Source organism: Pseudophryne corroboree, chromosome 7 (assembly GCF_028390025.1).
Source record: "Pseudophryne corroboree isolate aPseCor3 chromosome 7, aPseCor3.hap2, whole genome shotgun sequence".
Lineage (NCBI taxonomy): Eukaryota > Metazoa > Chordata > Amphibia > Anura > Myobatrachidae > Pseudophryne > Pseudophryne corroboree.
Window position 1 is genome coordinate 236,822,687 of NC_086450.1, and position 22,504 is coordinate 236,845,190.

Below are 22,504 nucleotides of genomic sequence, written 5' to 3' on the forward strand. Positions count from 1 at the left end.
CTGTAGGAAGTGCAGGAAACGGCCCAGCTGAAATTCTTCCGTTGGGGCCTTCCTGGCCTCACACCACGCAACATATTTTCGCCATATGCGGTGATAATGGTTTGCGGCTACTTCTTTCCTAGCTTTAATCAGCGTAGGAATGACTTCCTCCGGAATGCCCTTTTCCGTCAGGATCCGGTGTTCAACCGCCATGCCGTCAAACGCAGCCGCGGTAAGTCTTGGAACAGACAGGGCCCCTGCTGCAGCAGGTCCTGTCTGAGCGGCAGAGGCCATGGGTCCTCTGAGATCATTTCCTGAAGTTCCGGGTACCAAGCTCTTCTTGGCCAATCCGGAACAATGAGTATAGTTCTTACTCCTCTTCTCCTTATTATCCTCAGTACCTTTGGTATGAGAGGAAGAGGAGGGAATACATAAACCGACCGGTACACCCACGGTGTCACTAGAGTGTCCACAGCTATCGCCTGCGGGTCTCTTGACCTGGCGCAATATTTTTCTAGCTTTTTGTTTAGGCGGGACGCCATCATGTCCACCTGTGGCCTTTCCCAACGGTTTACAATCAGTTGAAAGACTTCTGGATGAAGTCCCCACTCTCCCGGGTGGAGGTCGTGCCTGCTGAGGAAGTCTGCTTCCCAGTTGTCCACTCCCGGAATGAACACTGCTGCCAGTGCTAACACGTGATTTTCCGCCCATCGGAGAATCCTTGTGGCTTCTGCCATCGCCGTCCTGCTTCTCGTGCCGCCCTGTCGGTTTACATGGGCGACCGCCGTGATGTTGTCTGACTGGATCAGTACCGGCTGGTTTTGAAGCAGGGGTTTTGCCTGACATAGGCCATTGTAAATGGCCCTTAGTTCCAGAATATTTATGTGCAGGGAAGTCTCCTGACTTGACCATAGTCCTTGGAAGTTTCTTCCCTGTGTGACTGCCCCCCAGCCTCGAAGGCTGGCATCCGTGGTCACCAGGACCCAGTCCTGTATGCCGAATCTGCGGCCCTCTAGAAGATGAGCACTCTGCAGCCACCACAGCAGAGAAACCCTGGTCCTTGGAGAGAGGGTTATCAGCCGATGCATCTGAAGATGCGATCCGGACCACTTGTCCAACAGGTCCCACTGAAAGGTTCTTGCATGGAACCTGCCGAATGGAATTGCTTCGTAGGAAGCTACCATCTTTCCCAGGATCCGCGTGCAGTGATGCACCGACACCTGTTTTGGTTTTAGGAGGCCTCTGACTAGAGATGACAGCTCCTTGGCCTTCTCCTCCGGGAGAAACACTTTTTTCTGTTCTGTGTCCAGAACCATCCCCAGGAACAGTAGACGTGTTGTAGGGACCAGCTGTGACTTTGGAATATTTAGAATCCAGCCGTGCTGTTGTAGCACCTCCCGAGATAGTGCTACCCGACCAACAACTGCTCCCTGGACCTCGCCTTTATCAGGAGATCGTCCAAGTACGGGATAATTAAAACTCCCTTCTTTCGAAGGAGTATCATCATTTCGGCCATTACCTTGGTAAAGACCCTCGGAGCCGTGGATAGACCGAACGGCAACGTCTGGAATTTGTAATGACAATCCTGTACCACAAATCTGAGGTACTCCTGGTGAGGATGGTAAATGGGGACATGCAGGTAAGCATCCTTGATGTCCAGTGATACCATGTAATCCCCCTCGTCCAGGCTTGCAATAACCGCCCTGAGCGATTTCATCTTGAACTTGAATTTTTTTATATACGTGTTCAAGGATTTCAAATTTAAAATGGGTCTCACCGAACCGTCCGGTTTCGGTACCACAAACATTGTGGAATAGTAACCCCGTCCTTGTTGAAGTAGGGGCACCTTTACTATCACCTGTTGTGAATACAGCTTGTGAATTGCCTGTAACACTGCCTCCCTGCCTGAGGGAGTTGTTGGTAAGGCAGATTTCAGGAAACGGCGGGGGGGAGACATCTCGAATTCCAGCTTGTACCCCTGAGATACTACTTGAAAGATCCAGGGATCCACCCGTGAGCGAGCCCACTGATCGCTGAAATTTTTGAGACGGGCCCCCACCGTACCTGGCTCCGCCTGTGGAGCCCCAGCGTCATGCTGTGGACTTAGAGGAAGCGGGGGAGGACTTTTGCTCCTGGGAACTGGCTGTATGGTGCAGCTTTTTCCCTCTACATCTGCCTCTGGGCAGAAAGGACGCGCCCTTAACCCGCTTGCCCTTATTGGGCCGAAAGGACTGTACCTGATAATACGGTGCTTTCTTTGGCTGTGAGGGAACATGGGGTAAAAATGTAGACTTCCCAGCTGTTGCTGTGGAAACGAGGTCCGAGAGACCATCCCCGAACAACTCCTCACCCTTATAAGGCAAAACTTCCATGTGCCTTTTAGAATCTGCATCTCCTGTCCACTGCCGAGTCCATAACCCTCTCCTGGCAGAAATGGACATTGCACTTATTTTAGATGCCAGCCGGCAAATATCCCTCTGTGCATCCCTCATGTATAAGAGTGCGTCTTTAATATGCTCTACGGTTAGCAATATAGTGTCCCTGTCTAGGGTATCAATATTTTCCGACAGGGAATCTGACCACGCAGCTGCAGCACTGCACATCCATGCTGAAGCAATAGCTGGTCTCAGTATAACACCTGTGTGTGTATATATAGACTTCAGGATAGCCTCCTGCTTTCTATCAGCAGATTCCTTCAGGGCGGCCGTATCCGGAGACGGTAGTGCCACCTTCTTTGACAAGCGTGTGAGCGCTTTATCCACCCTAGGGGATGTTTCCCAACGTGACCTATCCTCTGGCGGGAAAGGGTACGCCATTAGTAACCTCTTAGAAATTACCATTTTCTTATCAGGGGAAGCCCACGCTTCTTCACACACTTCATTTAATTCCTCAGATGGAGGAAAAACAACTGGTAGTTTTTTCTCTCCAAACATAATACCCTTTTTTGTGGTACCCGGGGTAACATCAGAAATATGCAACACATTTTTCATTGCCTCAATCATATAACGTGTGGCCCTATTGGAAGATACATTAGTCTCATCGTCGTCGACACTGGAGTCAGTATCCGTGTCGACATCTGTGTCTGCCATCTGAGGTAGCGGGCGTTTTAGAGCCCCTGATGGCTTTTGAGACGCCTGGGCAGGCACAGGCTGAGAAGCCGGCTGTCCCACATTTGGTATGTCGTCAAACCTTTTATGCAAGGAGTCGACACTGTCGCGTAATCATTCCACAGAACCATCCACTCAGGTGTCGACCCCGGAGGGGGTGACATCACATTTATCGGCATCTGTTCCGCCTCCACATAAGCCTCCTCATCAAACATGTCGACACAGCCGTACCGACACACCGCATACACACAGGGAATGCTCTGACAGAGAACAGGACCCCACAAAGCCCTTTGGGGAGACAGAGAGAGAGTATGCCAGCACACACCAGAGCGCTATATAACACAGGGATCCCACTATAAATGAGTGTTTTTCCCTTATAGCTGCTTATATTATATATACTGCGCCTAAATTTAGTGCCCCCCCTCTCTTTTTTACCCTTCTGTAGCTTGTAGACTGCAGGGGAGAGCCAGGGAGCTTCCTTCCAGCGGAGCTGTGAGGGAAAAATGGCGCCAGTGTGCTGAGGGAGATGGCCCCGCCCCTTTTCCGGCGGACTTCTCCCGCTTTTTCTGGAATTCTGGCAGGGGTATTTTTACACCTATATAGCCTTCCTGACTATATATGGTGTAGATTTGCCAGCCAAGGTGTCTTATATTGCCCTCAGGGCGCCCCCCCCCCCCAGCGCCCTGCACCCATCAGTGACCGGAGTGTGAGGTGTGCATGAGGAGCAATGGCGCACAGCTGCAGTGCTATGCGCTACCTTGTTGAAGACAGAAGTCTTCTGCCGCCGATATTCAGGAACACTTCTTGCTTCTGGCTCTGTAAGGGGGCCGGCGGCGCGGCTCCGGGACCGAACAGCGAGGTCGGGTCCTGTAGTCGATCCCTCTGGAGCTAATGGTGTCCAGTAGCCTAAGAAGCCCAAGCTACCACCAGTTAGGTAGGTTCGCTTCTTCTCCCCTTAGTCCCTCGTTGCAGTGAGTCTGTTGCCAGCAGATCTCACTGTAAAATAAAAAACCTAAACATACTTTCTTTCTAGGAGCTCAGGAGAGCCCCTAGTGTGCATCCAGCTCAGCCGGGCACAAGATTCTAACTGAAGACTGGAGGAGGGTCATAGTGGGAGGAGCCAGTGCACACCAGTAGTCTAAAGCTTTCTTTTAGTTGTACCCAGTCTCCTGCGGAGCCGCTATTCCCCATGGTCCTTACGGAGTCCCAGCATCCACTTAGGACGTCAGAGAAATCACATCTTCCACAGATTTTCTCCAGCACTCAGCATGAGATTCAGACTTATCCAATCTCCTATTGATATGATGCATACTATCACGTATTTCTTTCACCCATGCAGGCTCTTGGTGTGCCAGTAGCGCCACCACATTACAACTCTGTGTCCCTAAAATGGCTTCCTCCGGGGAGGAACTCCCTGCCTCAGACATGTCACACACGTGTACAACAGCACACAGACACACTGGGACTTATAGCGGACAGACCCACAGTAAAATCTGTCAGAGGGACACAGTTTAGGAGCAGTCAGTTCACAACCCCAGCGCCAGTATCTAATGCCTGTGAACACAGACATGCAGCGCTTTTTACACAGTAAAACACACTTGTAAAGCACCAAAACCACTTGTGCCCCCCCTTTATGCACCCTGATACTTGTAGTCAGAAGTGGAGGAGGACCAGCGTTGTCTCTGCAGCCTGAGGAGAAAATGGCGCTGAGCAGTGTGCTGGCTGCCTGAGGAAGAAGCTCCGCCCCCGCAATGGCGCATTTTTACCTCAGAGACTGCATAATATTTATACTGGCGGGGGTAGGGCTGTGCCTGGGCATCTTATGCCCCCTTTTTGCCAGTTTATATAGGTATTTTGCTGCCCAGGGCGCCCCCCCCCCCCACGCCCTGCAGTGCCTGTGTGTGTGGGCAGCAATGGCGTGCTGCGCTCCCACCAGCCGAGCTGTACCTCAGCCGTCATGTTACTCTGTCTTCTTCTACTCACCTGTCTTCTGACTTCTGGCTCTGTCAGGGGGGTGACGGCGTGCTGTGGGAGTGAGCATCTAGACACTGCTAGCGTTCAGTACCCTTCAGGAGCTAATGGTGTCCTGTCAGCCAGAAGCAGAGCCATGAAACTCTTCAGGAAGTTGGTTCCTACTTCTGCCCCCTCAGTCCCACGAAGCAGGGAGACTGTTGCCAGCAGTTCTCCCTGGTGCCTTCCCATCAGTCCAATTCCTGCTGTATATAATCCATATATTGGGCGGCACTCAAGAGACTTTCACACGCTGGTTAAACAGTGAACAAGCCCCGCAGGGCTGCTTTAATGTGACGTTTCGGGGTACAAAGATCCCCTTCCTCAGATTGTCTGAGGAAGGGGATCTTTTTACCCCGAAACGTCACATTAAAGCAGCCCTGCGGGGCTTGGTCACTGTTTAACCAGCGTGTGAAAGTCTCTGAGTGCCGCCCAATATATGGATTATATACAGCAGGAATTGGACTGATGGGAAGGCACCCGAGCAAGGTGACACGTAAGACCTGAGTGCCGGGGTCCTATTTTGGATACTATATATATATATATATATATATATATATATATACACATTGCTCAAAAAAAGAAAGGGAACACTTAAACAACACAATGTAACTCCAAGTCAATCATACTTCTGTGAAATCAAACTGTCCACTTAGGAAGCAACACTGATTGACAATCAATTTCACATGCTGTTGTGCAAATGGAATAGACAACAGGTGGATATTATAGGCAATTAACAAGACACCCCCAATAAAGGAGTTGTTCTGCAGGTGGTGACCACAGACCACTTCTCAGCTCCTATGCTTTCTGGCTGATGTTTTGGTCACTTTTGAAAGCTGGGGGTGCTTTCACTCTAGTTGTAGCATGAGACGGAGTCTACAATCCACACAAGTGGCTCAGGTAGTGCAGCTCATCCAGGATGGCACATCAATGCGAGCTGTGGCAAGAAGGGTTGCTGTGTCTGTCAGCGTAGTGTCCAGAGCATGAAGGCGCTACAAGGAGACAGGCCAGTAAACAGGAGACGTGGAGGAGGCCATAGGAGGGCAACAACCCAGCAGCAGGACCGCTACCTCCGCCTTTGTGCAAGGAGGAACAGGAGGAGCACTGCCAGAGCCCTGCAAAATGACCTCCAGCAAGCCACAAATGTGCATGTGTCTACTCAAACGATCAGAAGCAGACTCCATGAGGGTGGTATGAGGGCCCGACGTCCACAGGTGGGGGTTGTGCTTACAGCCCAACACCGTGCAGGACATTTGGCATTTGCCAGAGAACACCAAGATTGGCAAATTCGCCACTGGCGCCCTGTGCTCATCACAGATGAAAGTAGGCTCTCACTGAGCACATGTGACAGACGTGACAGAGTCTGGAGACGCCAAGGAGAACGTTGCCTGCAACATCCTCCAGCATGACCGGTTTGGCAGTGGGTCAGTAATGGTGTGGGGTGGCATTTCTTTGGGGGCCGCACAGCCCTCCATGTGCTCGCCAGAGGTAGCCTGACTGCCATTAGGTACCGAGATGAGATCCTCAGACCCCTTGTGAGACCATATGCTGGTGCGGTTGGCCCTGGGTTCCTCCTAATGCAAGACAATGCTAGACCTCATGTGGCTGGAGTGTGTCAGCAGTTCCTTGAAGACGAAGGAATTGATGCTATGGACTGGCCCGCCCGTTCCCCAGACCTGAATCCAATTGAGCACATCTGGGACATCATGTCTCGCTCCATCCACCAACGCCACGTTGCACCACAGACTGTCAAGGAGTTGGCGGATGCTTTAGTCAAGGTTTGGGAGGAGATCCCTCAGGAGACCATCCGCCACCTCATCAGGAGCATGCCCAGGCGTTGTAGGGACGTCATACAGGCACATGGAGGCCACACACACTACTGAGCCTCATTTTGACTTGTTTTAAGGACATTACATCAAAGTTGGATCAGCCTGTAGTGTGTTTTTCCACTTTAATTTTGAGTGTGACTCCAAATCCAGACCTCCATGGGTTAATACATTTGATTTCCATTAATAATTTTTGTGTGATTTTGTTGTCAGCACATTCAACTATGTAAAGAACAAAGGCCCTCATTCCGAGTTGTTCGCTCGTTCTTTTTCATCGCATCGCAGTGAAAATCCGCTTAGTACGCATGCGCAAAGTTCGCACTGCGACTGCGCCAAGTAACTTTACTATGAAGAAAGTATTTTTACTCACGGCTTTTTCTTCGCTCCGGCGATCGTAATGTGATTGACAGGAAATGGGTGTTACTGGGCGGAAACACAGCGTTTTAGGGGCGTGTGGCTGAAAACGCTACCGTTTCCGAAAAAAACGCAGGAGTGGCTGGAGAAACGGTGGGAGTGCCTGGGCGAACGCTGGGTGTGTTTGTGACGTCAACCAGGAACGACAAGCACTGAACTGATCGCACAGGCAGAGTAAGTCTGGAGCTACTCTGAAACTGCGAAGTAGTTTGTAATAGCAATATTGCGAATACATCGGTCGCAATTTTAAGAAGCTAAGATTCACTCCCAGTAGGCGGCGGCTTAGCGTGAGCAACTCTGCTAAATTCGCCTTGCGACCGACCAACTCGGAATGAGGGCCAAAGTATTTAATAAGAATATTTCATTCATTCAGATCTAGGATGTGTTAAGTGTTCCCTTTATTTTTTTGAGCAGTGTATATATATATATATATATATATATATAAATATATATATATATATATAAAAAATAAGATTTTACTCACCGGTAAATCTATTTCTCGTAGTCCGTAGTGGATGCTGGGGACTCCGTAAGGACCATGGGGATTAGCGGCTCCGCAGGAGACTGGGCACAACTAAAAAAAGCTTTAGGACTACCTGGTGTGCACTGGCTCCTCCCACTAAGACCCTCCTCCAGACCTCAGTTAGGATACTGTGCCCGGAAGAGCTGACACAATAAGGAAGGATTTTGAATCCCGGGTAAGACTCATACCAGCCACACCAATCACACCGTATAACTCGTGATACTGTACCCAGTTAACAGTATGATAACAACTGAGCCTCTCAACAGATGGCTCAACAATAACCCTTTAGTTAGGAAATAACTATATACAAGTATTGCAGACAATCCGCACTTGGGATGGGCGCCCAGCATCCACTACGGACTACGAGAAATAGATTTACCGGTGAGTAAAATCTTATTTTTTCTAACGTCCTAAGTGGATGCTGGGGACTCCGTAAGGACCATGGGGATTATACCAAAGCTCCCAAACGGGCGGGAGAGTGCGGATGACTCTGCAGCACCGAATGAGCAAACTCTAGGTCCTCCTCAGCCAGGGTATCAAACTTGTAGACTCTTGCAAGAGTGTTTGAACCCGACCAAGTAACAGCTCGGCAAATTTGTAAAGCCGAGACCCCTCGGGCAGCCGCCCAAGAAGAGCCCACTTTCCTCGTGGAATGGGCTTTCACAGATTTAGGGTGCGGCAGTCCAGCCGCAGAATGTGCAAGTTGAATCGTGCTACAGATCCAGCGAGCAATAGTCTACTTAGAAGCAGGAGCACCCAGCTTGTTGGGTGCATACAGGATAAATAGCGAGTCAGTTTTCCTGACTCCAGCCGTCCTGGAAACATATACTTTTCAGGGCCCTGACTACGTCCAGAAACTTGGAATCCTCCAAGTCCCAAGTAACCGCAGGCACCACAATAGGTTGGTTCACATGAAAAACTGCTACCACCTTAGGAAGGAATTGGGAACGAGTCCTCAATTCCGCCTTATCCATATAAAATACAGATAAGGGCTTTTGACAAAGCCGCCAATTCTGATACACGCCTGGCCGACGCCAAGGCCCACAGCATGACCACTTTCCACGTGAGGTATTGTAGCTCCACGGATTTAAGTGGCTCAACTCAATGCGACTTCAGGAAATCCAACACTACGTTGAGATCCCACGGTGCCACTGGAGGCACAAACGGGGGCTGACTATGCAGCACTCCCTTAACAAAAGTCTGAACTTCAGGCAGTGAAGCCAGTTCTATTTTGGAAGAAAGTCGATAGAGCCGAAATCTGGACCTTAATGGAACCCAATTTTAGGCCCATAGTCACCTCTGACTTGTAGGAAGTGCAGAAATCGACCTAGCTTAAATTCCTCCTTTGGGCCTTACTGGCCTCACAGCACGCAACATATTTCCGCCATATGCGGTGATAATGGTTTGCGTTCACTTCTTTCCTAGCTTTAAATAGCGTAGGGATAACTTCCTCCGGAATGCCCTTTTCCTTCAGGATCCGGCGTTCAACCGCCATGCCGTCAAACGCAGCCGCGGTACGTCTTGGAACAGACAGGCCCCCTGCTGCAGCAGGTCCTGTCTGAGCGGCAGAGGCCATGGGTCCTCTGAGATCATTTCTTGGAGTTCTGGGTACCAAGCTCTTCTTGGCCACCCGGAACAATGAGTATAGTTCTTACTCCTCTCCTTCTTATTATTTTCATTACCCTGGGTATGAGAGGCAGAGAAGGGAACACATACACCGACTGGTACACCCACGGTGTTACCAGAGCGTCCACAGCTATCGCCTGAGGGTCCCTTGACCTGGCGCAATATCTTTGTAGCTTTTTGTTGAGGAGGGACGCCATCCTGTCCACCTGTGGCCTTTCCCCACGGTGTACAATCATTTGGAAGACTTCTGGATGAAGTCCCCACTCTCCCGGGTGGAGGTCGTGTCTGCTGAGAAAGTCTGCTTCTCAGTTGTCCACTCCGGGAATGAACACTGCTGACAGTGCTAACACATGATTTTCCGCCCATCGGAGAATCCTTGTGGCTTCAGCCATCGCCATCCTGCTTCTTGTGCCGCCCTGTCGGTTTACATGAGCGACCGCCGTGATGTTGTCTGACTGGATCAGCACCGGCCGGTGTTGAAGCAGGGGCCTAGCCTGACTTAGGGCATTGTAAATGGCCCATAGTTCCAGAACATTTATGTGTAGGGAAGTCTCCTGACTTTTCCATAGGCCTTGGAAGTTTCTTCCCTGTGTGACTGCCCCCCAGCCTTGAAGGTTGGCATCCGTGGTCACCAGGACCCAGTCCTGTATGCCGAATCTGCGGCCCCCTAGAAGATGAGCACTCTGCAGTCACCACCACAACGACACCCTGGCCCTTGGAGACAGGGTTATCCGCCGATGCATCTGAGGATGCGACCCGGACCACTTGTCCAACAGATCCCAGTGGAAGATCCTTGCATGGGACTTGGCGAATGGAAATTCTTCGTAAGAAGCTACCATCTTTCCCAAGGCTCGCGTGCATAGATGCACCGATACCTGTATTTGTATTAGGAGGTCTCCGTCTAGAGACGCCAACTCCTTGGACTTCTCCTCCGGGAGAAACCCTTTTTATCCTGTTCTGTGTCCAGAACCATACCCAGGAACAGTAGACGCGTCGTAGGAACCAGCTGCGACTTTGGAATATTCAGAATCCAGCCGTGCTGTTGTAGCACTTCCCGAGATAGTGCTACTCCGACGAACAACTGCTCCATGGACCTCGCCTTTATAAGGAGATCGTCCAAGTACGGGATAAGTACTTCGGCCATTACCTTGGTAAATACCCTCGGTGCCGGGGACAGACCAACGGCAACGTCTGGTATTGGTAATGACAATCCTGTACCACAATTTTGAGGTACACCTGGTGAAGAGGGTAAATAGGGACATGCAGGTAAGTATCCTTGATGTCCAGTGATACCCTGACATTTTCCAGGCTTGCAATAATCGCCCTGAGCGATTCCATTTTGAACTTGAACCTTCGTATATAAGTGTTCAAGGATTTCAATTTTAGAATGGGTCTCACCGAACCGTCTGGTTTCGGTACCACAACATTTTGGAATAGTAACCCCGGCCTTGTTGAAGGAGGGGTACCTTGATTTCACCTGCTGGAAGTACAGCTTGTGCATTGCCGCAAGTACTACCTTTCTCCGAGGGCAGCAGGCAAGGCTGATGTGAGGCAACGGCGAGGGGGAGTCGTCTCGAACTCCAGCCTGTATCCCTGTGATACTACTTGCAGAACCTAGGGATCCACCTGTGGGCAAGCCCACTGGTCCCTGCAGTTCCCGAGACGCGCCCCCACCGCACCTGTCTCCACCTGTGGAGCCCCAGCGTCATGCGGTGGACTCAGAGGAAGCGAGGGAAGATATTTGATCCTGGAACTGGCTGACTGGTGCAGCTTTTTCCTTCTTCCCTTGTCTCTGTGCAGAAAGGAAGCGCCTTTGACCCGCTTGCTTTTCTGAAGCCGAAATGACTGTACCTGAAATACGGTGCTTTCTTAGGCTTTTGTGAGGAAACCTGAGGTAAAAAAATTTCTTCCCAGCTGTTGCTGTGGATACGAGGTCCCAGAGACCATCCCCAAACAATTCCTCACCCTTATAAGGCAGAATCTCCATGTGCCTTTTAAATGCAGCATCACCTGTCCACTGCCGGGTTTCTACTACCCTCCTGGCAGAATGGACATTGCATTAATTCTGGATGCCAGCCGGCAAATATGCCTCTGTGCATCCTTTATATATAAGACAACGTCTTAAATATGCTCAATGTTAGCAAAATATTATCCCTGTCTTAGCGTATTAATATTATCTGACAGGGTATCAGACCACGCTGCAGCAGCACTATTTATGCTGAGGCAATTGCAGGTTTCAGTATATAACCTGAGTGTGTAAATACAGACTTCAGGATCGCCTCCTGCTTTTTATCAGCAGGTTCCTTCAAGGTGGCCGTATCCTAAGACGGCAGTGCCACCTTTTAACAAACGTGTGAGCGCCTTATCCACCCTAAGGGATATCTCCCAACGTGACCTATCCTCTGGCGGGAAAGGGTACGCCATCAGTAACTTTTTAGAAATTACCAGTTTCTTATCGGGGGAAACCACGCTTCTTTACAAACACTGGCTGCTTTTTCTCCCCAAAAATAAAACCCCTTTTATGTGGTACTTGGGTTCATGTCAGAAAATGCGTAACACATTTTTCATTGCCGAGATCATGTAACGGATGTTCCTAGTGGATTGTGTATATGTCTCAACCTCGTCGACACTGGAGTCAGACTCCGTGTCGACATCTGTGTCTGCCATCTGAGGTAACGGGCGTTGTTTGAGCCCCTGATGGCCTTTGAGACGCCTGGGCAGGCGTGGGCTGAGAAGCCGGCTGTCCCACAGCTGTTACGTCATCCAGCCTTTTATGTAAGGAGTTGACACTGTCGGTTAATACCTTCCACCTATCCATCCACTCTGGTGTCGGCCCCACAGGAGGCGACATCCCATTTATCGGCCTCTGCTCCGCCTCCACGTAACCTTCCTCATCCAACATGTCGACACAGCCGTACCGACACACCGCACACACACAGGGAATGCTCTGACTGAGGACAGAACCCCACAAAGTCCTTTGGGGAGACCGAGAGAGAGTATGCCAGCACACACCAGAGCGCTATATAATGCAGGGATTAACACTATAACTGAGTGATTTTTCCCCAAATAGCTGCTTGTATACATATATTGCGCCTAAATTTAGTGCCCCCCTCTCTTTTTAACCCTTTGAGCCTGAAAACTACAGGGGAGAGCCTGGGGAGCTGTCTTCTAGCTGCACTGTGAAGAGAAAATGGCGCCAGTGTGCTGAGGGAGAAGCCCCGCCCCTTTTTCGGCTGACTTTCTCCCGCTTTTTCTGGAATACTGGCAGGGGTAATTTTACATCTATATAGCCTCTAGGACTATATTTGATGTAGATTTGCCAGCCAAGGTGTCATATATTGCCCTCAGGGCGCCCCCCCCAGCGCCCTGCACCCATCAGTGACCGGAGTGTGAGGTGTACATGAGGAGCAATGGCGCACAGCTGCAGTGCTGTGCGCTACCTTGGTGAAGACCGAAGTCTTCTGCCGCCGATTTTCCGGACTCTTCATGCTTCTGGCTCTGTAAGGGGGACGGCGGCACGGCTCCGGGAACGAACACCAAGGTCGGGTCCTGCGGTCAATCCCTCTGGAGCTAATGGTGTCCAGTAGCCTAAGAAGCCCAAACTACCACCTGTTAGGTAGGTTTGCTTCTTCTCCCCTTAGTCCCTCGCTGCAGTGAGTCTGTTGCCAGCAGATCTCACTGTAAGATAAAAAAACTAAAATATACTTTCTTTCTAGGAGCTCAGGAGAGCCCCTAGTGTGCATCCAGCTCAGCCGAGCACAAGAATCTAACTGAGGTCTGGAGGAGGGTCTTAGTGGGAGGAGCCAGTGCACACCAGGTAGTCCTAAAGCTTTCTTTAGTTGTGCCCAGTCTCCTGCGGAGCCGCTAATCCCCATGGTCCTTACGGAGTCCCCAGCATCCACTTAGGACGTTAAATATATATATATATATATATATATATATATACACACACACACTGATTGTACAATAGTGCACTTAATAGCACGACACTACATTCAGATACATCTGAAAAAAATCTAGGCCATTTACTTCTAAATGGTATCCGATGACCTACCAGATTTGTTTATGTTGACTATTTAAAGAACCTTACATGTTGATTTACTTATTATGGAAAGCACAGTGGTTGTTGTTGCTGTTTTTTTTGTTATACAAGTACGAAACTGTCATAGTAATAATGTAAATCTATGAAATGTTTTTAGTATTGTGATATTAACTAAAGTTACTTTTGTATATGCATTTTTTTGCTCAATTATAAGCGTTAAAACTCGTTATCTTGTAAAGGACTTTGCAATGGATTAAATTACAACACCACTACAGAGGGATGCACTAAAAGGATGATCACAGAAAGGGATGATCGGGATGAATAACACCATGTAAAAACTAAAAGAAATATGTTTTATAATATGCTCCAATTCATCACTAGTAGCTGGGCAGTGAGTGATGAGACCAATGCGAGCTGATAATTCTGACAGCCCCATAATACCGACAGCCCAGGATTATGGACACCCCCATAAATCTGACAACACCAGATATGTCACTGCCATAATAACAGTACAGTAAAATGTATTAATGGGAACGCATTATAAATAAAGGCAATCCTCTATTTCCGGCGCTGAGTAATGACGTGTGGACGGGAAGTGACGTTTCTCGCCAAACACACCAATCGCCTCGCTTGGATACTCCCTCTGAGTCCTGAGTTTGACGTCACGGTGTTACGAAGAAGCCGCAACATGTCTGTAATTGAGATGTTCGTGGAGCTGCAGAGCGGACTCAGTGCCGACCAGGAAGTCAGAGAGGTGGGAGAAGTTTGGGACCAGGAGAGAGATGGGAATTGTGGAGACACTGAGGGACAGTTACGAGAAGGAAGAGCACTCTGGGGATGGGTGTGAGAGGTGGAAATGGAAGGACACTAAGGGAACAGAGGAGAGAAGTGGGAAGGGGGCTCTCCGAGAGTACTGGGGAGTAGGGAAAGTCGGTAAGGGTGAGACACTGAGGGAAGGAAAATAGGTGGAAAGGGGAGGGGGGGGGGTTGGATACTGAGGGGTAGGGGGAACACTGGCAGCCCAGGGAGAGAGGTGGTAATGGAGAGGACTGGGGATCAAGGTTTTTTTTTATTGGGTGGGGGGCAGTGAGGGGACTAGGGAGCGGATGGAAAGAGGGGGTAGAGAAGCGATGTGGGAAGATCCAGGGAGCGAGGGAGAGAGTTTTGCAGGATGCAGGGGAGTAATGGGTTACTGTAGAGGAGATCTGAGTGAGATATTCACCAGGACATTGGGCTGTAAAACATTATTGATTAGTGTTTGTTTCCTGCACCTGTAGAGCATCTTAGAGGAGGTGCTGTACCCTCAGTTAGTCTCGTGTTACTGGTCAGGGTCTTAGTTGCATCTTGGAAGTTCATTGGGAGTTAAAGTGAAAGGAGCTGTATCCCATTCCTTGCTTCTCTTTGTGGGTGCTCCGATGACAGCAGAATGTGGTGTAATAATTACTAAATTCTTCTGTATTTTGTGTTTAGGAAATCAGGAAAGTGGTTCAGTCACTGGAGCAAACTGCTCGAGAAATCCTCATTCTCCTGCAAGGTGTCCATCAAGAAGCCGGCTTCAATAACAGTCAGTCCATCCATATGTATACTGCATTATTCAAATACATGTATGCATTAAATGTCACTTTACACATGTGAGGGGAATATTTTAGCATTCACTAAAACAGTTGTACTTACCATACAATGCACAGTGTAAAACAGACTAGATCAAACAACAACCAAAGCTTGTCCAATATGCTATTTTCTCTGACGTCCTAGTGGATGCTGGGGACTCCGTCAGGACCATGGGGATTAGCGGCTCCGCAGGAGACAGGGCACAAAAATAAAGCTTTAGGATCAGGTGGTGTGCACTGGCTCCTCCCCCTATGACCCTCCTCCAAGCCTCAGTTAGGTTTTTGTGCCCGTCCGAGCAGGGTGCAATCTAGGTGGCTCTCCTAAAGAGCTGCTTAGAAAAAGTTTTTAGGTTTTTTATTTTACAGTGAGTCCTGCTGACAACAGGCTCACTGCAACGAGGGACTTAGGGGAGAAGAAGTGAACTCACCTGCGTGCAGGATGGATTGGCTTCTTAGGCTACTGGACACCATTAGCTCCAGAGGGATCGAACACAGGCCCAGCCATGGAGTCCGGTCCCGGAGCCGCGCCGCCGACCCCCTTGCAGATGCCGAAAAGTGAAGAGGTCCAGAAACCGGCGGCAGAAGACTTTTCAGTCTTCATGAGGTAGCGCACAGCACTGCAGCTGTGCGCCATTGTTGTCACACACTTCACACCAGCGGTCACTGAGGGTGCAGGGCGCTGTGGGGGGCGCCCTGGGCAGCAATGAAATACCTATACTGGCTAAAAGATACATCACATATAGCCCCTGGGGCTATATGGATGTATTTAACCCCTGCCAGGTCTCAGAAAAACGGGAGAAGAAGCCCGCCGAAAAGGGGGCGGGGCCTATTCTCCTCAGCACACAGCGCCATTTTCCCTCACAGAAATGCTGGTGGGAAGGCTCCCAGGCTCTCCCCTGCACTGCACTACAGAAACAGGGTTAAAACAGAGAGGGGGGGCACTTATTTGGCGATATGATTATATATATATTAAGATGCTATAAGGGAAAAACACTTATATAAAGGTTGTCCCTGTATAATTATAGCGTTTTGGTGTGTGCTGGCAAACTCTCCCTCTGTCTCTCCAAAGGGCTAGTGGGGTCCTGTCCTCTATCAGAGCATTCCCTGTGTGTGTGCTGTGTGTCGGTACGTGTGTGTCGACATGTATGAGGACGATGTTGGTGAGGAGGCGGAGCAATTGCCTGTAATGGTGATGTCACTCTCTAGGGAGTCGACACCGGAATGGATGGCTTATTTAAGGAATTACGTGATAATGTCAACACGCTGCAAGGTCGGTTGACGACATGAGACGGCCGGCAAACCAATTAGTACCTGTCCAGGTGTCTCAAACACCGTCAGGGGCGTTAAAACGTCTTTTTACCTCAGTCGGTCGACACAGACACGGACACTGACTCCAGTGTAGACGGTGAAGAAACAAACGTATTTTTCTTTTAGGGCCACACGTTACTTGTTAAGGGCAATGAAGGAGGTGTTACATATTTCTGATACTACAAGTACCACAAAAAAGGGTATTTTGTGGAGTGTGAAAAAACTACCTGTAGTTTTTCCTGAATCAGATAAATTAAATGAAGTGTCTGATGATGCGTGGGTTTCCCCCGATAGAAAATTATTGGCGGTATACCCTTTCCCGCCAGAAGTTAGGGCGCATTGGGAATCACCCCTTAGGGTGGATAAGGCGCTCACACGCTTATCAAAACAAGTGGCGGTACCGTCTCCAGATAGGGCCGCCCTCAAGGAGCCAGCTGATAGGAGGCTGGAAAATATCCTAAAAAGTATATACACACATACTGGTGTTATACTGCGACCAGCGATCGCCTCAGCCTGGATGTGCAGCGCTGGGGTGGCTTGGTCGGATTCCCTGACTGAAAATATTGATACCCTTGACAGGGACAGTATTTTACTGACTATAGAGCATTTAAAGGATGCATTTCTATATATGCGAGATGCACAGAGGGATATTTGCACTCTGGCATCAAGAGTAAGTGCGATGTCCATATCTGCCAGAAGTTGTTTATGGACACGACAGTGGTCAGGTGATGCAGATTCCAAACGGCACATGGAAGTATTGCCGTATAAAGGAGAAAAAGACAACGTCTTTTCAGCCTCAGTCCTTTCGTCCCCATAAGGGCAAGCGGTCAAAAGGCCAGTCATATCTGCCATGGGATAGAGGAAAGGGAAGAAGACTGCAGCAGGCAGCCCATTCCCAGGAACAGAAGCCCTCCACCGCTTCTGCCAAGTCCTCAGCATGACGCTGGGGCCGTACAAGCGGACTCAGGTGCGGTGGGGGGTCGTCTCAAGAGTTTCAGCACGCAGTGGGCTCACTCGCAAGTGGACCCCTGGATCCTACAAGTAGTATCCCAGGGGTACAGATTGGAAGTTCGAGACGTCTCCCCCTCGCAGGTTCCTGAAGTCTGCTTTACCAACGTCTCCCTCCGACAGGGAGGCAGTAGTGGAAACAATTCACAAGCTGTATTCCCAGCAGGTGATAATCAAAGTACCCCTCCTACAACAAGGAAAGGGGTATTATTCCACACTATATTGTGGTACTGAAGCCAGACGGCTCGGTGAGACCTATTCTAAATCTGAAATATTTGAACACTTGCATAAAAAGGTTCAAATCAAGATGGAGTCACTCAGAGCAGTGATAGCGAACCAGGAAAAAGGGGACTATATGGTGTCCCGGGACAGATGCTTACCTCCATGTCCCAATTTGCCCTTCTCACCAAGGGTACCTCAGGTTCGTGGTACAGAACTGTCACTATCAGTTTCAGACGCTGCCGGTTGGATTGTCCACGGCACCCCGGGTCCTTACCAAGGTAATGGCCGAAATGATGATTCTTCTTCAAAGAAAATGGACGATCTCCTGATAAGGGCAAGGTCCAGAGAACAGTTGGAGGTCGGAGTAGCACTATCTCAAGTAGTTCTACGACAGCACGGGTGGATTCTAAATATTCCAAAACCGCAGCTGTTTCCGACGACACGTCTGCTGTTCCTAGGGATGATTCTGGACACAGTCCAGAAAAAGGTGTTTCTCCCGGAGAAGAAAGCCAGGGAGTTATCCGAGCTAGTCAGGAACCTCCTAAAACCAGGAAAAGTGTCAGTGCATCATTGCACAAGGGTCCTGGGAAAAATGGTGGCTTCTTACGAAGCGATTCCATTCGGCAGATTTCACGCAAGAACTTTTCAGTGGGATCTGCTGGACAAATGGTCCGGATCGCATCTGCAGATGCATCAGCGGATAACCTTATCGCCACGGACAAGGGTGTCTCTTCTGTGGTGGTTGCAGAGTGCTCATCTGTTAGAGGGCCGCAGATTCGGCATACAGGACTGGGTCCTGGTGACCACGGATGCCAGGCTGAGAGGCTGGGGAGCGGTCACACAGGGAAGAAACTTCCAGGGAGTATGGTCAAGCCTGGAGATGTCTCTTCACATAAATATACTGGAGCTAAGAGCGATTTACAATGCTCTAAGCCTGGCAAAACCCCTGCTTCAGGGTCAGCCGGTGTTGATCCAGTCGGACAACATCACGGCAGTCGCCCACGTAAACAGACAGGGCGGCACAAGAAGCAGGAGAGCAATGGCAGAAGCTGCAAGGATTCTTCGCTGGGCGGAAGATCATGTGATAGCACTGTCAGCAGTGTTCATTCCGGGAGTGGACAACTGGGAAGCAGACTTCCTCAGCAGACACGATCTACACCCGGGAGAGTGGGGACTTCATCCAGAAGTCTTCCACATGATTGTGAACCGTTGGGAAAAACCAAAGGTGGATATGATGGCGTCTCGCCTCAACAAAAAACTGGACAGGTATTGCGCCAGGTCAAGAGACCCTCAGGCAATAGCTGTGGACGCTCTGGTAACACCGTGGGTGTTCCAGTCAGTGTATGTGTTTCCTCCTCTGCCTCTCATACCAAAAGTACTGAGAATTATACGGCAAACGGGAGTAAGAACGATACTCGTGGCTCCGGATTGGCCAAGAAGAACTTGGTACCCGGAACTTCAGGAGATGCTCACGGAAGATCCGTGGCCTCTACCTCTAAGACGGGACCTGCTTCAGCAGGGACCGTGTCTATTCCAAGACTTACCGCGGCTGCGTTTGACGGCATGGCGGTTGAACGCCGAATTCTAAGGGAAAAAGGCATTCCGGAAGAGGTCATTCCTACACTGGTAAAAGCCAGGAAGGAGGTGACTGCACAACATTATCACCGCATTTGGAGAAAATATGTTGCGTGGTGTGAGGCCAGGAAGGCCCCCACGGAGGAATTTCAATTGGGTCGATTCCTACATTTCCTGCAAACAGGAGTGTCTATGGGCCTCAAATTGGGGTCCATTAAGGTTCAAATTTCGGCCCTGTCGATTTTCTTCCAGAAAGAATTGGCTTCAGTTCCTGAAGTCCAGACTTTTGTAAAAGGAGTACTACATATACAGCCCCGGTTGTGCCCCCAGTGGCTCCGTGGGACCTTAATGTAGTTTGGATTTTCTCAAATCCCATTGGTTTGAGCCACTCAAATCGGTGGATTTGAAATATCTTACATGGAAAGTAACCATGCTACTGGCCCTGGCTTCAGCCAGGAGAGTGTCAGAATTGGCGGCTTTATCGTATAAAAGCCCATATCTGATTTTCCATTCGGACAGGGCAGAACTGCGGAAGCGTCCTCAGTTTCTGCCTAAGGTGGTGTCAGAGTTTCACCTGAACCAGCCTATTGTGGTGCCTGCGGCTACTAGCGATTTGGAGGATTCCAAGTTGCTGGACGTTGTCAGGGCATTGAAAATATATATTTCAAGGACGGCTGGAGTCAGAAAATCTGACTCGCTGTTTATACTGTATGCACCCAACAAGCTGGGTGCTCCTGCTTCTAAGCAGACGATTGCTCGTTGGATTTGTAGCACAATTCAACTTGCACATTCTGTGGCAGGCCTGCCACAGCCTAAATCTGTCAAGGCCCATTCCACAAGGAAGGTGGGCTCATCCTGGGCGGCTGCCCGAGGGGTCTCGGCATTACAACTCTGCCGAGCAGCTACGTGGTCGGGGGAGAACACGTTTGTAAAATTCTACAAATTTGATACCCTGGCTAAAGAGGACCTGGAGTTCTCTCATTTGGTGCTGCAGAGTCATCCGCACTCTCCCGCCCGTTTGGGAGCTTTGGTATAATCCCCATGGTCCTGACGGAGTCCCCAGCATCCACTAGAACGTCAGAGAAAATAAGATTTTACTTACCGATAAATCTATTTCTCGTAGTCCGTAGTGGATGCTGGGCGCCCATCCCAAGTGCGGATTGTCTGCAATACTTGTACATAGTTATTGTTACAAAAAAATCGGGTTGTTATTATTGTGAGCCGTCTGTTCAGAGGCTCCTACGTTTGTCATACTGTTAACTGGGTTCAGATCACAAGTTGTACGGTGTGATTGGTGTGGCTGGTATGAGTCTTACCCGGGATTCAAAATCCTTCCTTATTGTGTACGCTCGTCCGGGCACAGTATCCTAACTGAGGCTTGGAGGAGGGTCATAGGGGGAGGAGCCAGTGCACACCACCTGATCCTAAAGCTTTATTTTTGTGCCCTGTCTCCTGCGGAGCCGCTAATCCCCATGGTCCTGACGGAGTCCCCAGCATCCACTACGGACTACGAGAAATAGATTTATCGGTAAGTAAAATCTTATTTTCTGATGTTTTGGTTTTTTTACACTATCGTACCCACACAAATTATACCATGTTTTATCAGAAAACTATAGCCAAGTGGCCCTGTCTTATAAACCTAACAAAGAAAATACTGTGGTTCTTGTTTTGCCAACAATTCACCTTCTCAAAATAGTAAAAATCAGGATTCTATGTGCAGATTTTGACCCAAAAAAATTCTTCATTTGAAATGAAACTGCGTTTTTGATTAAAATTTTCGATGTCTTAATTTAAACGCTTAATACACTGTATATAGGAAGAATATTAAAGCCCAAGAAGGCATACCATTTTAAATACTAGTTAACCTACTGCATAGTGTTCACGCTAGGCTGTTTTAGCAAAATGTGCCCTGCCCTTTTAGCGGAGCCCGATACTGTGCTTCCTCCGCATGAATATATGCCGTGCACGTTAAGGGGAGAGCTTGGGGGAAGCCCACACCTCCGTAAGTGCTGAGGGATGCCACCAAGATGTTACACCAATGCCCCCAATAGTGACACTGTCTGGGCCGCACCGCCTCCAATAATGATGCCGGCAAGGGCCATGCCGCCTCTGAATGGCCACGCCCATTTTGGCAGCGATATTGTGCCCGCAACACTAGCATTAAATGAGGAACCACTTTTTTATTTTTTTTATTTGATACATGATTGGGAGAAATGGGCTTTATTTAGATCCCTTAAATCTGTGGGAATTTTTATTTTTTATGTGTACTGTTCCAGTTATTGACTAGTAATCACCAGACAGTAACTCCTAATGGGGCACATCATATAAAAGAGGTAACCCTCTAGAGGGGAAATCAGTTGAGAGTGGGGAAATTTTAAAAACCCTGTGGTATGGGGTTTTGCCATTCAGTTAAAAGAGAGGAAATTAGTGATTTCTGCTGAGTTTCCCCCCCCATCCAGAGCAACTCTGATTTTGCCTAAAATCGTTATTTTTAAGAAAAATCACTAAGACTTGCTCTGGCACCCCTGTGTAATGTGTACTCTAGTATTGATGCATGAAATTGTCTGGGTAGCAAGCTTTGGCTCATTGGAGGAATTAGACAGTGCGGATGCCTGTTGTCCCTCTAGATGTGAGAGAATAGGTGGCTCACAAATACAATTTTCAAAGCTCTTACTGTCTGCCTGGTATGTTTAGAACAAATTAAGTCTGAATGTGGTAGATTCATGCATGTAGGGAGCTTTTAAACCATTCCTACAGTCCTGCCCCATTTTGCATGGATTTAAGGTCTTGTCTTCTGGATCCCTCCATAATTTGGCTGGGGCCAGTACAATACAAATATCCAAGATCTGTTTTTCATGCTTTTTCTTTTAAGGAACTAAGGGGGTTATTCAGAGTTGGTCGCCGATTTTGACATCGCATCAAAATCTGCAACCATACTACTCAGGTGCTGGGGGTAAGGCCACCCAGCATGTGTGGCGGAGCTCCGCGATTCAATTGCGATTGCATCTAATAGAGGGGTGGTCTTCTGTTTGCCGGCGGTCGGGCTCCCGGCGCTCAGTATACCGGCGCCGGGAGCCCGACAGCCGGAATACCGACAATTATTTTCCCTCGTGGGGGTCCACGACCCCCATAGAGGGAGAATAAAATAGTGTGGCGCGCGTAGCGCGCCACCGTGCCCGTAGCGTGGCGAGCCCGCAAGGGGCTCATTTGCGCTCGCCAAGCTGTCGGTAAGCCGGCGGTCGGGCTCCCGGCGC

General features: G+C 49.3%; 1 protein-coding gene across 1 annotated transcript in view; it reads left to right on the top strand.

Annotated features, from left to right (window-relative positions):
* The first annotated feature begins 14,101 nt into the window (after positions 1-14,101).
* The window catches only part of TSN (translin), a 105,849-nt gene continuing 97,446 nt past the window's right edge, over positions 14,102-22,504 (top strand). Inside the window, exons 1-2 of the mRNA XM_063934036.1 lie at positions 14,102-14,281; positions 14,998-15,091. Of these exons, the coding sequence (XP_063790106.1) occupies positions 14,105-14,281; positions 14,998-15,091 (271 nt within the window). The 5' untranslated portion in view covers positions 14,102-14,104. The remainder of the gene's footprint in view (positions 14,282-14,997; positions 15,092-22,504) is intronic.